The sequence below is a fragment of the Diuraphis noxia genome, unplaced genomic scaffold (assembly GCF_037042655.1).
Source record: "Diuraphis noxia isolate RWA-SAM2 unplaced genomic scaffold, SU_Dnox_SAM2 contig0003, whole genome shotgun sequence".
NCBI classification, from domain to species: Eukaryota; Metazoa; Arthropoda; class Insecta; order Hemiptera; family Aphididae; genus Diuraphis; species Diuraphis noxia.
The window spans coordinates 49,453,004-49,469,843 of record NW_028301713.1 but is presented as its reverse complement, the minus strand read 5'-3'; the positions used below and the strand labels follow the sequence as shown (position 1 = coordinate 49,469,843).

General features: G+C 36.9%; 2 protein-coding genes and 1 pseudogene across 2 annotated transcripts; 1 reads left to right on the top strand and 2 right to left on the bottom strand.

The window, feature by feature from the left end:
• Nucleotides 1–122: 122 nt before the first annotated feature.
• Nucleotides 123–1,370, bottom strand: LOC149057485 (uncharacterized). Its single transcript, XM_089223434.1, has one exon. The coding sequence runs from the start codon at nt 1,368–1,370 to the stop codon at nt 123–125; it is 1,248 nt and encodes a 415-aa protein (XP_089079560.1).
• A 6,346-nt stretch (nt 1,371–7,716) lies between these two features.
• Nucleotides 7,717–9,695, bottom strand: LOC107170781 (uncharacterized; annotated as a pseudogene).
• A 6,126-nt stretch (nt 9,696–15,821) lies between these two features.
• On the top strand, nt 15,822–16,565 carry LOC149057484 (uncharacterized). Its single transcript, XM_089223433.1, has one exon. The coding sequence runs from the start codon at nt 15,822–15,824 to the stop codon at nt 16,563–16,565; it is 744 nt and encodes a 247-aa protein (XP_089079559.1).
• The last annotated feature ends 275 nt before the right edge of the window (nt 16,566–16,840 follow it).

Genomic DNA, 16,840 nt, shown 5'->3' with positions numbered 1-16,840 from the left:
TGAAAAGAGAAAACTCGTTTCAATAGTTGTAATGAATTAATAATTTATGTGAAATAAAAAGACATGATATATTATATATGCTTTCATTTATTAAAATAATATTAGGTTTTACAATCAATATTTTACAATGTTCTTACTTCACCATTAAATGGATTATAAGTTATGATTTGGTCGTGTAATATTAAACAATATGCTGAAGTAGATGCGGGAAACGCTCCTTCGGTTTCCATCTCAATTCTTAGATCAACAGTCGAAGTTTTCACATTATCATTTTGTCTGCTCATATCAACAACTATAATCGGTGATAGTTTTTTGAAATCTGATCTAGTCAATAGAGGTGTAACATTATCACGACCGTAGTAGGATTTCTGGAACTCTGCATATGCACGGTATAATGTAGCCATCCTGTTCTTAGTGAAATCACTTTGGAAATCTTCGTAGGGGAAAACTTCGGAATTTAAATAAACCTTCAAATTTTTTATTTTACAGTGGTCAAAACATGACATCGGTTTACTCATACTGTTTTTCCTATCAGTCTGAAATCCAATTATAGCATATCGTGGTTTTTCCAATTTGTTAGACGTTTTTACTTTCCATGAATGCGAAGTGTTTTGAGGTAGAAATGGGTATTCACACAACTCCCACGATCTAAATGCACATTTTAGAGGTTTCTGATGGTTCACTACTTTCAACAACTGTATTTTTTCTTTATCACTGACCTTGACTATAGGCATTCTCCACAATATTTTAGTGATATTTATTTTAACGTCTTTTAGCTTGGGTGCGTCAGCGAGAACTTCATTATTTTTATACTGCTTTACCGCATTTATATCTAACGACGCTCTATTTAATATCAGTTTTTGATTACAGTTTATTAAAATGCGTTTATAGTCTTCACAAAACCCGAACAGATCTTTAAGATTGATACATCCGTTAAATACACCGCTCTCAATAAAATCTTTATTAACATTTTTAATATCATCATCCCAAGCAGCGTTATAATGTGAAACAATGTCTGATTTATTATACGAGCAATATCCTTTCAATGTTGAACTTATGCCGGGGTTAACGAGTTTCTGAATTTGAATCCCGTTCAGTTCATATTTCATTTCAGAGAAAAGAAATGCTAGTCCATTGTTTATAAATCGAATGTCATCTGTCAAATCAGCAGGTTTGGTTACTGTCCCCTCTATGTAGATGTAACTTTCACACGGTAGAGTATACGACTCTGTGTTATGTAAAGCAATACGCACTTCATCGTTATTAGAGAGAGCAGATGTTGAATAAGGTAGAAAAGAATGATAATCAATTTGAGTTATCCTACAATCATCAACATATCCACCTGATACGTCTAAATACATATCATCCATATTAAATAGCGTTTAGTGATTTTAGAAAAGTTAAATTTTCAGCTGTTAGACTACCTCCCGCTTTAGAGTATTTAAAATTTTTTTTATTTTTTTTATTCAGAGTTGTTGACTTGATAATGTCGCAAACACGACTAGCAGGTTTCTCATATACTCGACTATTTATATTATAAAACTGTAAACCCATTATATCATAAGTCCTTGATTAATAATCGTATTGATACTGGTTCTCCACGTAGATCGATTAACTCGTTATCCTGATTTTTTAAAGTTATCTCTGCATGCGTTATAGATGTGCAATTGACAGAATAAAAAACCAAATGTGTTGGAATGTCTATCACTTTATAGCCCGGTGGTACATTTGGATAAAACTCGTGTATTGTATGACACTGCTTTCCGTTATTGAATGAGCCCATGACTAAGTTTGAATCGATATATATACAGTTTGTCTTTGTAATATTTACCAACTTATCCAATTGATGTTTAACATTAGCATCATATATACGTTTTTCAAAACCTAACAGTTCACCTATATTATTAGCCATAGATAAATCTATAGATTCACTGCATAACATTTCACATTTTAACGTATTATTATTCCCCTTTAACTCGAAAGATATCTTAGAATCAGTTAGTAAATATTTTATCACCGCTTCGATTTCACTCAATTCATAAGAGCCTGTGGGTAATGAGTAAACTTTACGGGTTGTATAACCCATATCATTTTTATTTATAAAACCTATTTGATCGCACTTACTGTTTATATTTGGAATAGAATTATTTGTCTGAAAACCTAGCAGACAGATCTTAGCATTTTTACTGACTTCTATCGGTGGGAAAAAGTCACAGGATAATTCACTAGAATAACCGTTTAATGTTATAGTGTACATGATAAAAATCGTAGGCATAAATGACCGCAGTTTGTTGTATTGTATTTCTGATGTCTATCGTAATTATATTCGATATTACAATCGTTGAAATATTTCCGTAATTCTAGCGGTGGGGGTAAATTTCCAAAGCTATTGTAATATTCAACTTGTTTACCGATTTTTTTATACGCTACCCAATGCGTTCCTCCACCCTTCTCATCATCAAGATTAACTATAGCCGACTCACGATGCTTATAATGTAGAGGGAACTTGTCTCTGGAAAATACTCCAATGAAATGAGGTATTTTCAACAAGTCGATGTATTTTATAATCTCATAATCATACAATGCTCTATCGGGTAACGTATCAATTAGTTTTTTGAAGCTTTCTTTGACTTCCCCACCACTGACCCACCTTTATACGGTGTAAGGTATAAACCTTTACCTTTTACGATTTTATAAGAGCTCCCCTTGTATGGTGTGAGATATAAGCCCTTACCTAAATGAATAGGAGTGTTTTTATCAGATTTTAAATCATTCACGACTTTTACTATATTCCCAATACCACCAGTAAGTGCACCTAATGCGGATAAACCAGCAAATATAGGTATTAAAGGTAAAACACCCCCCTTTTTAGGAATGGGTATAATTCTAGGAGTTTTAGTTTTCTTAGTTTTCGATTTTTTAGCCACTGTCAGACAAGTTCTTATCAGTTTAGTTATATTCTTTTCTTTAAGTTTATTTTTGATCGAGTTTTTAGCAGCTGCAACCATTTGTTTAAATCCACAACCTGCCCCCATCTTACGTTTGACTTTCATAGCTGTAGTAACCAGCCAGGATGCCGCTTTCTCCTTAATACCACTGTTTTTAGATTTAAACACCTCCCAAGCTTGATTTTCTAATATTTCATCAGCCCTATGTCTATCAGCTAGTGAATTACTTCTATCATAGGCGATATCATGAGCTCTAGCCAACTCGTCTAGGCTGTTTACACCTAGGTCACCGCGTGCTAACCTTTCTTTTAATTTAGTCCCAGGACCGGCAAATCTGAAAATAATTATATGTTAAATTAGGATTGGTCTAATAATATAGTATAGTGACTTACCTATAGCCGGGTAAATGTAATTCCACAGGTAAATGGTTTATTACCGAGTTAACGAGGCCCGAACCTTTATTGTTCATTCGTTTACGAACACGAGACATCGTGTGACGCTATCATAGACGATACATCTGTATTTATAGAGAACAATATTGTAATTGAAAATGCGTTTTATCGAGCAAGAGAAAAAACTTCGAATTTATAACATTGATACCCCCGATACAATTCAATTTAGACATGGCGATCTATTCCCAAATACGATACGCTCTCTAGTATTGGGGAGTTCAGGCTGTGGTAAAACGAATTTGATATACTTTCTACTAGTCGATGAAAACGGACTTCGATTTGAAAACATTTACATATACTCTAAAACCTTGGAACAACCGAAATATAAATTACTGAAACGTATAATTGACGGTATAGAGGGGGTTAACATTTTCACATTTTTCGAGAACGATAAAGTCATCACACCTGAAAAAGTATTACCAAACTCTATATTTATAATGGACGATGTCATCGGAGAACAGCAAGGTGTTATAAGAGAATATTTTTCCAGAGGGAGACATAATAAAGTAGATATATTCTATCTAGCTCAGAGTTATTCAAAAGTACCTAAACAGTTGATACGTGATAATGCTAATTTAATAGTATTGTTCAAACAAGACGAAACTAATTTAAAACATGTATATAACGAACACTGTTCCGGTGATATGTCGTATATTCAATTCAAACAGTTTTGCACCGTGTGCTGGAACCATGATAGGTTTGCGTTTATAGTCATTTGCAAAGATAGTGAACGTGATAGTAGACGTTATCGATTTGGTTTTGACACTTATGTAGTTATATAAGTTAATGTTTATAATAAAAAATATCATTTAAAACGGAGTCATGAAGGAGCACAGTAATATATTAGAGGAGTTGGTACGGGCTAAGGAAAGTATAAAACGTAAATATACTACGTTAAAAACTGGTGAAGCTAATGTTCAACAATTAATGACACAAACATTCAAACCCATTATAGATCCTTTAACTAAAATATCGAATACACGTGATTTATACACTGAGCGAACTAGGAAAGATGATGTTGGAATAGATTCTGAAATTATTAATACCAATGAGGGTGATAATTACGATAACTATCAACGAGAGATTGAAAATTGGTTTCAATCAAAGGATATAGATAAAACATTTGGACCGAGAAAACTTGCAAACGATGATATCACCTTGGGCGATAAAGAAGTGAAATTCACTCAAAACGTGATAATCATCGATGGAACTACTTATCCAACAACCTCGGGTCTTATTCAGTTATTATTTTTGAAAAATCCACTTGTTTACACTGATAACGATTTGAAGATATATATAAATCGATATTAATTCAAACGTCAGCGCATTTAACTGCAGGTGGTTTAAAAATTAGGAATACTACTTGTAAAAAATATAAAAATATTATAAGTAAATTATTCCCCACTACTGGTGGTGGTGGTGGTGGACTGTCTATGAAAGTACAGAAAAATAACTTAGTGTATTGGGACAACCCGAACGAGTTGGTCGATAGACTCCGATTACTTCTAGCGTCGAAATCAGCTGGCAATACAGGTGTTTCCAACGAAATAATATCTATTTTCGAGGAATTGCACGAGGTCGGGTTAATTAAACGAATTCCAAATGTCTAAACGTGAAATCGCTATTGAACTCCACAAACCGTCACGGAGAAATTTCACGAGGCGTAGAGTAAACATATATGGAAAAAATGATTTATGGCAAGCTGACTTGGTTGAAATGATACCATATTCGAGGAAAAACAAAGGTTAAAAATATATTTTATGTGTAATCGATTGTTTTACTAAATTTGCATGGGCTCTACCATTGAGGACAAAATCCGGTAAGGAAGTTACTAGTGCTATGTCTAAAATATTACGCAATCGAACGCCAAAACTCTTGCAATTGGACAACGGAAAAGAATTTTATAACAAGACATTCGATGAGTTGATGGGTGAATATAACATACACAAATATTCTACGTACAGTATAATGAAAGCATGTATTGTCGAACGATTCAATCGTACGCTGAAAGAAAAAATGTTTAGAGAGTTTACCGCGCGAGGTTCTCACGAATGGATTACTATTTTACCGAGATTGTTGTTAGAATATAATAATTCCAGACACAGAACTATTGGAATGACACCAGTGCAAGCAGATGCCAATCCACTTATAGTAGAGATAAAACAGCGTGCAATTAATAATGTAAAAACTAAATTTAAAGTGGGTGATAACGTGCGGATTAGCACTCAAAAAGGGGTTTTTACAAAAGGTTATCTACCAAACTGGTCTACGGAAATATTTGAGATTATTAAAATAAATAAAACGTTACCCGTTACTTATCAGTTGCAAGATTATACGGGGAAACCGATTGCCGGATGTTTTTATTCCGAAGAAATACATAAAACTAATCGCCGAAATGAATATTTAATCGAGAAAATTATACGTAGAAAGGGTGATCAAGTGTTTGTAAAGTGGTTGGGCTTTGACGCGACACATAATAGCTGGTTAAAATCTGATGAGCTTAAACTATGAAAATTAATTTCAGTAGTTTAATACATTTCATATGTGCAAGATGTGTATTGATAATGGATATTTTCAATAACTCGATCAACGGACGTAGAAAAAATACTATTTCGCATATTCAATCGAGTAACAAAACAATTGTATACGATTTAAAGATACTACAGTTGGAGATAGGTACTCTGAAAGGCGATTTTGTAAATCTGCAAGTAAAGATAAAATCGCTGGAAGATGATATACGTCAAACTATAAAATCTTTATTAGAGTCCGAAAATCGTACTAGAAAACCTTTATCTGATCTCGCGCTGTTTATTTCAGCCTTGGAAAAACGTTTGAAGACAATCGAAGATATTTATAATATCTAGAAAAATAATAATAATATGTATTAACCATGGATATTTTCAATAACTCTATCGATGGACGTAGAAAGAATATTATTTCACATATTAATACGAGTAATAAAACGATTCTATACGATGTAAAAGTACTGAAGTCGGAGATCGATAATCTGAAAAGTTGTATAATTAATCTTGAAGTGAAATTAAAATCGATGGGAGATGATATACAGCAAAATAATAAGTCTTTATACAATCTCGAGAGCCGTGTTTCGATTCTATTCAATAAGTATGCTGAAACTAGTACAATAATTAGTATAACTCGAAGAGATGTCACTCGTTTGGACAACGTAATAAACCTTATAACTGGAGAATTCGATGAAAATTCTCTATCGAATCACGGGGCGTATATTTCAGAGCTGCATGCACGTGTGAAAAACATTGAAGACAATTATATCAAGAAAAATTGATTACACTCAACGATCTTGATTTTTCATAGATAGTTAATTTATTGTGAAATATATTACCCCTTCTACAATACATATATATGATATCATTATACAGATAGGTATTGGTAAATAATTTCAGTTAACGTGTATACACACTCGTGTTCAGAAGTCCTTTGCGGAACTATTCTATAGCTACTTACTTTATACTACTATATGTAATGTTATCATCATCATCGTCCTCATCGTCCTCGTTAGCTATCGTGGACATTCAGTGCGTTCTCGCGGTTGACAATAAATATATGATAAAAGAAATGTCTGTAGTAGACACGGAATCGTGGGCAACTCAACACTGGATTTTCAAGAATTCAAACTCTAAACAGGACAACAAGAGTCGTAGAACGAATAAATGGCTTGAACGTAATTATCATCAACTATCTGTGGAATACGGTGATGTCGAGTACGAGGAACTCAGTCGGATATTGAATTCACTGAAGTTCGACTGCATTTACGTGAAAGGCGAGCAGAAAAAACAACTTCTTATGGACTATATCCCACACGTTACGCTTGTCAACATCGAGGACTTGGGATGTCCTCGATTGGATCAAATATGTGGTGAAGAAACACTACCCTGCTGTATTTTTCACATGGAGTTTAACCCGAAACAATGTACATTTTACAAAGTTTTCGCCATACGTAAATGGTTTGTAAATAATTCCTGAAACCCCTAATACAAGATGCAGCACGGCCGCTCACAGCACGGTCACTCTCAGCAAGTGTACCAAGCTCAACGTGGATTCAGTTTAATATTAATATATATGTATTTAACTAACGTGCATAATTGTATATTTTATTTTTAATTATACATCATACTATTATATGGATTTCATTAACCTATACAATTTTATATATATATATTTTGTTTAATTACATACATACTATACTATTATACTACAATTATTTATTCAAGCCTATAAAATATAATATAATTACAATACATACAAATGTGTATAATATAAACAAAATAAATATATTATCACACGCTTAGTGCGTAATACCCGTAAGCACGCGTACGTATCCGATCGTCGTCGACAACGCGTTTGTCATCGAAACGATTAAGACTCATTTTCACGGTCTTAATCGTTTTGACGCGGTGCTCAAACGATCGGATCGACACGTTTTGCCTATACGGTGTGTACGGTGTGTATGGGGGAAGTGGTGTTGGAGTGAATCCCACACCAGCAATAGCGGCGGTGGTAGCGGCGGCGGCATTCTCGTGGATCGTGCTGATAACCGATCGGGCCATCAGACGTGCACGCCGTTTCAGCTCCTCATCCTTTAACGTTACATCATCGTCAAAGTCGTCCTCCTCGTAATCATCCTCGTCATCGCCCACCTCTTCACTCTCGTCTCCATCACCAGCGTCGTCGACCTCGAACAGACAGCGCTTATGATCCTCGAACGTCATATGATTTCGCACCACATGCCCTCGAATCCCCTTGGCCACGAGTTTTTCGTCCCCTTCGATTTTATACGCGTAAGATTTAGCCCGGAGTGCGATGAACTCGTGCATAGTTCGGCCCACCGTCTCGTCCTTGAAGAGCCCGGGGATCTTCTTACGCGTACCAACGTAGCAGGGGTGTGTGGCGGGGAGATTCGAGGTGTCCATCCGCTCGAGGAGCGCGGGGTTGTCGAGCAGGTCCTTATAGAAATCCTCCGTATGTATTCGATAGATCAGGGAATCTATAAAGACGTACGTTAGATAATATTATATGAGTGTAAAAATATTATTTATTATCTCGTAAATACCTGTATCCATATACATTAGTCTAATCGAGTCGTTATAGTGCCGCCGCATCACGTTGTAATGGTAGTCATACATTAACTCCTTGCTTATTTCCAGCACGGAGAACCCTACGTAAATAGGTTTTGGAGAAACGTATGTCACTCATTTGCAAGGATACGGCGGCCAGATTCTCGGTGTACGTGGTGACGTGTTTAAACGTGGGTTTATTTATAAGTTTCCGCATTCGTCGTGGACAGGACACCAATTCTATGGAAATACGATTCCTAACGCATTCCATCGTTTTTCCTGGAAATTCGTATAATATCAATATGAGTATGATTTAAAAATGATAATGACGGGTCGTTTGAAATATTTACCAAACACGGCGTTGTTCAGCAGTTTGAAGAAATCACGTTCAAATTCATTACTGGCCTTCTTCCTCATTTCCGTATTTAAATTTATATATTCAGCAAGCCACGCCGACTGTTTGAATTCCAACACCCTGTGAACCTATTATCCTAGGTTAATTTCACGTAATCACATTTCAGGTGAAAATATGTATTATATATATTTACTTTCTCCACTATCGGTCCATTAGCGATGGCCTGCTTTAAATTCCTATAGTGAACAATATATCGCTCTTTCCGCTCTAACGTAGCCATTAACTTGTTCACTTTAGAGCCTGGGGGTATAGCATTCCGTGGCAGGAAGGGGAGATCGTTGTGCGTATCGTGTAGGCCGTCGGGGTAGGTGATATCTACCTCATAGATACATCCAACGTCGGATTTGTCGGTCATACCGTCCAACAGCTCTAGAGAGCGATCCAGATCCCCCTCATACCACTTGAACCCTCCATAAGGCATATATTCCCCCATAGCGTATCCATACAAGTTGTTGCCTGTAAGAATAGATTCAAAGTTAGTAATGCAATTAATTGTATAAGCGATGTACGTATATTTACAATCCTGGTAGACGAGCCAAGACGTTGGCTTCTCGGCATCGTACCCCGGCGTCTTGGGATTGTTTGCCCGACAGTACCGTTCACTGGCTTGGACCAACCCTCCCCTGATCCCCTGTTCCAAGAATAGGACCATATCGTAATCGGTTAGAAACTCCAGCGAAACGCCCGTATACCTTAGCATCGCGTCGAACGTAAACCCCGGCGCTGTATAATAATACACGGGGTCGAGGTTGTACGTTGACATGCAGAGGTCGCGGAAGTTCTCCATGACGTCGGACAGAAGGAGAACGTCGACCTTCAGGTATAGGTCGCTGTAGTCTCCGAGGGTCTTGCAATTGAAGTGACGCCACACCTCCGTCGCGTGTACGTAGTCCTCGTCGGTCACATGCTTCTCGAGTAGCACACTATAGAAGTCATGTTTCGGCGGTAGGGCGGTCTCCTCGAGCCTCGACCATTTATCGGTATACTCGTAAGGAAACACACCCTTTCGTGTGACTAGCGGCATGTCGGCGGGCTGGAATACCTTGGCGGTCTCCCTGAACTTCTCAAACTCACCAGACTTCGTGAGAAGGTTCCCAGCCAACTCGGCCAGGCTTGAGATCATGAACCGATACGAGTCTAAGAACCTTACACTAAAGTCAGGCATTACACGCTTCGAGAACGAGATATAGTTCTCCTCACTGTTGGGGATCACCGTTATCGACTCTTTATCGTAACCGAGTTCGGTTACGATAAATTGTGCGTCACATTTCGAGAGGTTGTGTAGGAAGCACGGTACAAACTTAGGTGTGACGAGCTTGAGGTTGCACGGTGCGCAGAGGGTATGCCTCAACCGTCCCGATAGATGACAGTGGTCGGCGACTTTACACCTGGTCTCGGTGAACGCCAACTTACACATATCACACACACTCTTCGCATTATGCGCACGCACATCCTCCACACTCATCGAAATCGGTACATTAGTAGCCTTCAGCAGGTTCCCCAACCTGGTGGTGAGCGCGGTCACACTGGCGATAAAGTGTTTGGCCACCTCGTCGCGGGATTCCGAACCGCGATATATGACAGGTGTCTGCGGTATATCGTATTTCTCCATCAACGCTACGGGTATGTCTACCGCCGCCTTGACAAAGTACCCGTAACTCATCGGGTGATGTGTGTGTATTCCATCAGTGCTCGCCCCCACCCGCTTCGTCTGTTTTTCCAGGAGGGCTTCAAAATCCGCGTATATCACAAACGGGTGACGCTGCATGCTACCCCACCCGTTAAACTTGAGCACTTCCCCCTCCTCCGGCATAACAGGTAAAATCGGTTTATTTGGTCCGCACAGTCTCATATGTTGTCGGAGAGCCTCATTACCACGCAATTTATTTTTTTTCACCTGCTCATCGAATGATGTGAAACACCGCTTACAGATAAAAAGTCGACTTTCATGGGATGTTTTCTGATTCCGTACCAACCGTGAAAAATTTGAGATGTACGTATAGTGCATCCGTTCCAAACCTTCAATCACGAGAAGGTCGAAATGAACCGCCTTCTCGTTTTCGACAACCTTGATTGGATACACTACACTCTCCTTACCCACTTTCCTCTCCTTACTATCTTTAACCCCCTTACCCACCTTTCCAGGTTTCAATCCATATACGTTTACCGACACCCTCTTATTCCGTCGTTCAAATATACAGATTTCCGATATTGGTGTCGGGGAGGATAATTCAGAAAAATCGTACCGATGCTTCTCATTATAATAATTTTGTCCTACACGACTTTGGTTGACTACTGGAACATGTCTGGCTAGAATAACCCACTTGAAACAATCGTCATCGATATTCATTGGATTTATGACAGCCTTTTTCCGCATAATGTTTTCCGGAAGTGGAATATACGAAGACCCTCCTAGAGGGGTATGTTCATAGATACCTAGCAGTAAGCCATCGATACTAGATAGGGTGAAGCCAGACCCCTTTTTAATATACCTATCTTCCTCTGACATGAGTGCTGCAAAGTCCTCATCGACCATAGCGCTCACATCGCTATGTATATACACCTCCCTCGACAAAGTTTTAAAAGCTCTATCCTCGGCTGGTAATTCTCTATGTACATACACTGCCTCCAACTTTAAATTATACTTGATCGGGTTAATACGCACACAATTATTGATTTTATTCACCAATTCTAGTTTTATCGACTCTAAAAACGCTGGATAGCTCAGACTGTTGTCAGTATTCCCTCTATAATACCATACTACGGTCTTATCCAGCGAAGAGTCGAGCTCGATAAAACCAGGTGTATTAACCATTCCTATGCGGACCTTTTTAAACTTCACAATGTTACGCGCTGAGTCGGTTTTAGTACGTTTAACTGACGTAGTAGGAGGGGTGGGAGCTTGTGGTGGAATGATAACATTCGTATTTGATGAGGAAGCTACACAATCTATAACACCCGAACCTTATAAAATAAAATAATAATAATTATTATTATTATTGAGCTTAATACATTTAAATAATATAATATAAATGCCACTCACTTAATGACTGTCGTCCGACTGTAATACCCATAGCCCTATTGTATTCAGCATTATGTTTAATGAAACCTAATATAGAGAAATAATAATTATAGAATCATAGGTTATTCTTATGACTTATACTATATGATTATATCTATATTAAATGCTAATATTCAGTTACTTACTATTCCTTTATATTTAATATTATTCACTACACGATTTTAATTGTGTTAATAATATTATATAATATTCGTTTAAATAATTAAATTAAACAAAGATATTATTATTCTAATTATTATTATTATTATTATATACTATATTATAATAATATTTAATTATTTAGTATACCTATATACTTTTATATCTATATAATATTATACTATTTTAATTATTATTCAATTATATAAAATTAAATATAATACATACCATGTTTTTTCTGTATATGATTTACAAGGTCATCTCGACGACTGAACATTTGTTGGCATTCGACACATGTAAATCTGTTATTGTTATGCGATTTGTTATGTCTAAGCATATTAGACTTCGTGGTGAAAACTTTATCACAAACACCGCACTTGAACATTTTTACTGATATGTAATAAACACTAGACTAATAACAATAGTAATACGTACACTGTATACAAGAAGCTTGAAAAACAGTATGACTCCTTTGAGTGAAATCAGTCCCCTTATATATATGATTTATCTAACCTCATTACATAGTGTTAACGTATATGGTATATCTATTTTTCATAATAGGTTTATCATAACATATTAATATCCATAGTTAAGATATTAGAAAACTTGATCTATCATGTTAATATTAATGTAATTTTTCTAATGCGTTTTGTTTGAATGTGTAATTTCTAGGCTAATAGAAAAAATATACTAGCTAATTATATTATTAGCATTGTTAATGTTATATAAACACCACTCTAAATAATATGTTTAAATATTATTTATATTGAAATACATAAGCTAGTATGATTATGAATGATTTTGTTTAGTAAAAGTTAAAAAAAAAACAAAAAGAAGAGAAACTTATAAAATTATACATTTACACTAACTCATTAGTTAATAGTTTTATTTACTATATGAAGATCAGTAAACAGTAATTAAAAATTGTATACTTTCATATTCTATAATATGAAATATTAAATGCTCGTTTATTATTTAATTTACTCATTCAATACTATTCAAACGGTATTATTTTTTTGGGGGAGGGGGTGGGGGGTATGTAATAAGTATAGATGGGAGGGGGATGGGCATGGCATGTGATGGATGAGAGGGGATGGGGCATGGCCGAGCACGGTCGCGATAGCTCGAACCATAGGGCGGGCGGGGTAGCCGGATTCGCCGGATTTGCAGGGGACCCAGAACCTACTAAAACATACTACTCAGATAGAGATTATCAGCGCATATTGTGGCGCGGTGATCCTAATGAGTCTATTAAGAAATATAGATTGTGTACGGTAACTTACGGAACGGTACCTGCAAGCTTCTTAACTGTTGCATGTCTTCATAAATCGGCGGATGTAAATAAAATACGTCCGGAGATAGCTCAGATAATAAAGCATGATTTTTGTGTTGACGATTGTTTAACGGGCGCCTCTACATTATCGGAGGCTTTAAATTTACGTAATGAATTAATTAAATGCTTAAGTAACAACGGATTTGAATTAAGTAAGTGGACAGCTAATCATGCCGATTTATTAAAATATATACCAATTCCTAATGAAAACTCACTATACTCATTAAATATGGAAACTGAAGCAATAAAAACATTAGGTTTGTATTGGGATTCAAACTCGGATAGTTTCATTTATAAAGTGTCGTTACCAATTCTTGAACATAAGATTTTTTTTTTTTTTTTTTTTTATAATGCCCTGGGGCTTTATTATTTAAACAACCCAAAGGTCTTTATAAATATGTTTGACAATTACACATATTTTACATACTTGACATAAAATATATATGTATATTACATGTTGATGGAGTCACTTCCAATGAAGTGTCTCCTGCCTTAATCTAAATCTTAAACTAAGTCGTATGGTTTCAGACGCTTAAGACGTCGGATATCCTTGGAGTTATCTAATAATTGAATGGCCAATGGATTGACATGGTGATCTAGCCTCGTCTCGTGTTTGCGAGCAAACCTTTGGATTTCGTCTGCTATTGTAGGTAGCATCATATCACGGTGAATTGCATTGTTTCTTTCGAACCGGTAGGCTGCAGTGATGGTCCTAAGTGCAATATTTTGACAGCGTTGTATTACATCGATGTTAGACTTACTGGCACAACCCCACAATTGAATGCCATATATCCAGATCGGTTTTATAATTGCTACATATAGTAGACGTTTGTTTTCTATGGTTAACTCAGAGTGAGGTCCGACTAACCAATAAAGTTTTCGCATTTGTTCTTTAATCTGAATTTTTTTCTGACGGACGTGGTGTTTCCAGTTTAGATGAGAGTCAAGGTGCATTCCAAGATATTTTGCTGAATTTTTTTGTGGGATTGGTGATTGATTCAATATTATTTGGATGGTTTCGGTTTTGCGTAACGTATAGTTAACGTGCACCGATTTATCGCCATTAATCTTAATTTTCCAACGTCTTGTCCAGGCAAAGATATTGTCGATTGACCTCTGTAAGTTATTGGTTGCAGTAAGCTGACTATTACGTGTTGAAAAAATTGCTGTATCATCGGCAAACATAGCTAATGTTGTGTTATCGTCGTTTGGTATATCAGCCGTATAGAGTAAATACAAGATAGGTCCTAAAACACTACCTTGCGGTACTCCAGCTGATATATCTTTCCATTCGGTTATCGCTTCTTCGTGTATGACTCGAAATTGACGGTCAGTCAAGTATGATTCAAGAAGTGCACACCAGGTATGTGGCAGCTGATCACGCAGTTTGATGAGGAGTCCTTTGTGCCAGACTTTGTCAAAAGCCTGAGCTACGTCAAGGAATACTCCACAGCAGTACTTTTTTTCTTCAAGAGCTTTACTAATCACATTAGTAACTCGATGTACTTGATCGATTGTTGAATGTTTGTTGCGAAATCCAAACTGATGTTCTGGTATAAGATTTTTTTCCTCTATAATCGGTTTTAGGCGTTTGAACAGAAGTTTCTCTAAAAGTTTAGATAAACTTGGAAGGAGTGATATCGGTCGGTATGATGTGACATTTTCAGGTGGTTTTCCTGGTTTGAGCAACATAATAACTTGTGCCCGTTTCCATTGTTCTGGAATGTATTCCAAGCGCAAAATAGCGTTGTATATGTGTGTAAGATGAATGATAGCCTTCTTTGGAAGTTCTTTCAGTATTTTTGGACTAATTTCATCATAGCCTGGTGATTTTTTTGGGTTTAAGTTGTTATCTATTTCTTTTGCAATTTCCAACGGTGAGAAATATTTGATTTTTTCACGTGCTGCATTAAGAGATTGGCATTGCAAGGTGTCAAGCTCAGAGTCAATAGTGTTTGGCATAAATACGTGTTCAAGATGCCGAGCGTATATTTCGGCTTTTTCTTGTTCGCTTCGTGCCCAGGTGCCGTCTTCTTTGCGGAGTGGTGGTATCTGAACACGGGGCTTCTTCATGAGTCTTGTGGCTTTCCATAATGAATAATCAGTATTATCCGTCGCAGTGAGACCACTTAAGTATGATTTGAATGTTTCATTTTTCATTTCTTTGATTTTGTCATGAAGAATTTTGCTTACTCGGTTCCATTCCGTTTTATCCGTTGGGTTCCGTGTACTATGCCATGTTCGTCTCGCTCGACGTTTATGTTGGACTAGTTTTCTTATTTCTAGTGGGTAAGTTAACTGGTGATTACCATTGATAGCTACCGGAGGTCAAAAACAAACCTAGTATTGTAGAGCCAATTATGGGTGTTTTACCAAAACCAAGAGTGAACCGACCAATGAGATGTTTTGAAACTACGGGTGTTGATTATGCTGGACCAATATTAATGAAGTCGCACGCGCGTAGAAACGCGCAGATACAGAAGGCATATATATGCCTTTTTTTATGTTTCGCAAGTAAGGCTGTGCACATAGAGCTAGTATGTGATCTCAGCACAGATGCCTTTATAGCTGCCTTGCACCGGTTTATATCAAGAAGAGGTAAATGCCATACCATATATTCCGATAATGGTACTAATTTCGTGGGTGCTAACAAAAAGTTAAGTGATTTGTCCACACTTCTTCTTTCAGAACAGCACAAAGTTCGCGTTCAAGACACTTTAACACTACACGAAATTACGTGGAAGTTCATACCGCCTCAGTCCCTCCATTTTGGTGGTTTATGGGAGGCTGCTGTCAAGGCCGTGAAAAAACACTTGAATCGAACCATTGAAAATTCACGGTTAACTTATGACGAACTATATACTGTATTAACACAAATAGAATGTTGCTTAAACTCCCGTCCTTTAATTCCTTTATCCGAGGATCCTACGGATTTGAATGTCCTTAATCCCGCCCATTTTTTAATAGGTAGCTCACTCCGCGCACTGCCTGAACCTGACGACAGAGATATGTCTATTAATAGATTGTCTCGGTGGCAAAGAGTGCAGCAACTTGTCCAACACGTTTGGGCACGATGGAGCAAGGAATATTTGGGGCAACTATAAGGACGAAACAAGTGGTCCAAATGCAGAGGACCATCCATTCAACCTGGGACGATGGTGTTAATAAAGGAAAATAATTTACCTCCTTTAAAGTGGTTATTAGGCAGAGTCACAAATGTTCACCCAGGACCTGATGGTGTCGTAAGAGTAGCTACGGTGTATACGAATTTGGGACCCAAAAAGCGCGCTGTTCGGCTATTATGTCCATTACCCATAGACACATGAAGCACACCGGTTACGTGCTAATTAATTTTTTTTATATATATATTTTTTTTTAC

Excerpts from the sequence above, each read along its gene's own strand:
- LOC149057484 (XM_089223433.1), top strand. The coding sequence starts at position 15,822 with ATGGGTGTTTTACCAAAACCAAGAGTGAACCGACCAATGAGATGTTTT.
- LOC149057485 (XM_089223434.1), bottom strand. The coding sequence starts at position 1,370 with ATGGATGATATGTATTTAGACGTATCAGGTGGATATGTTGATGATTGT.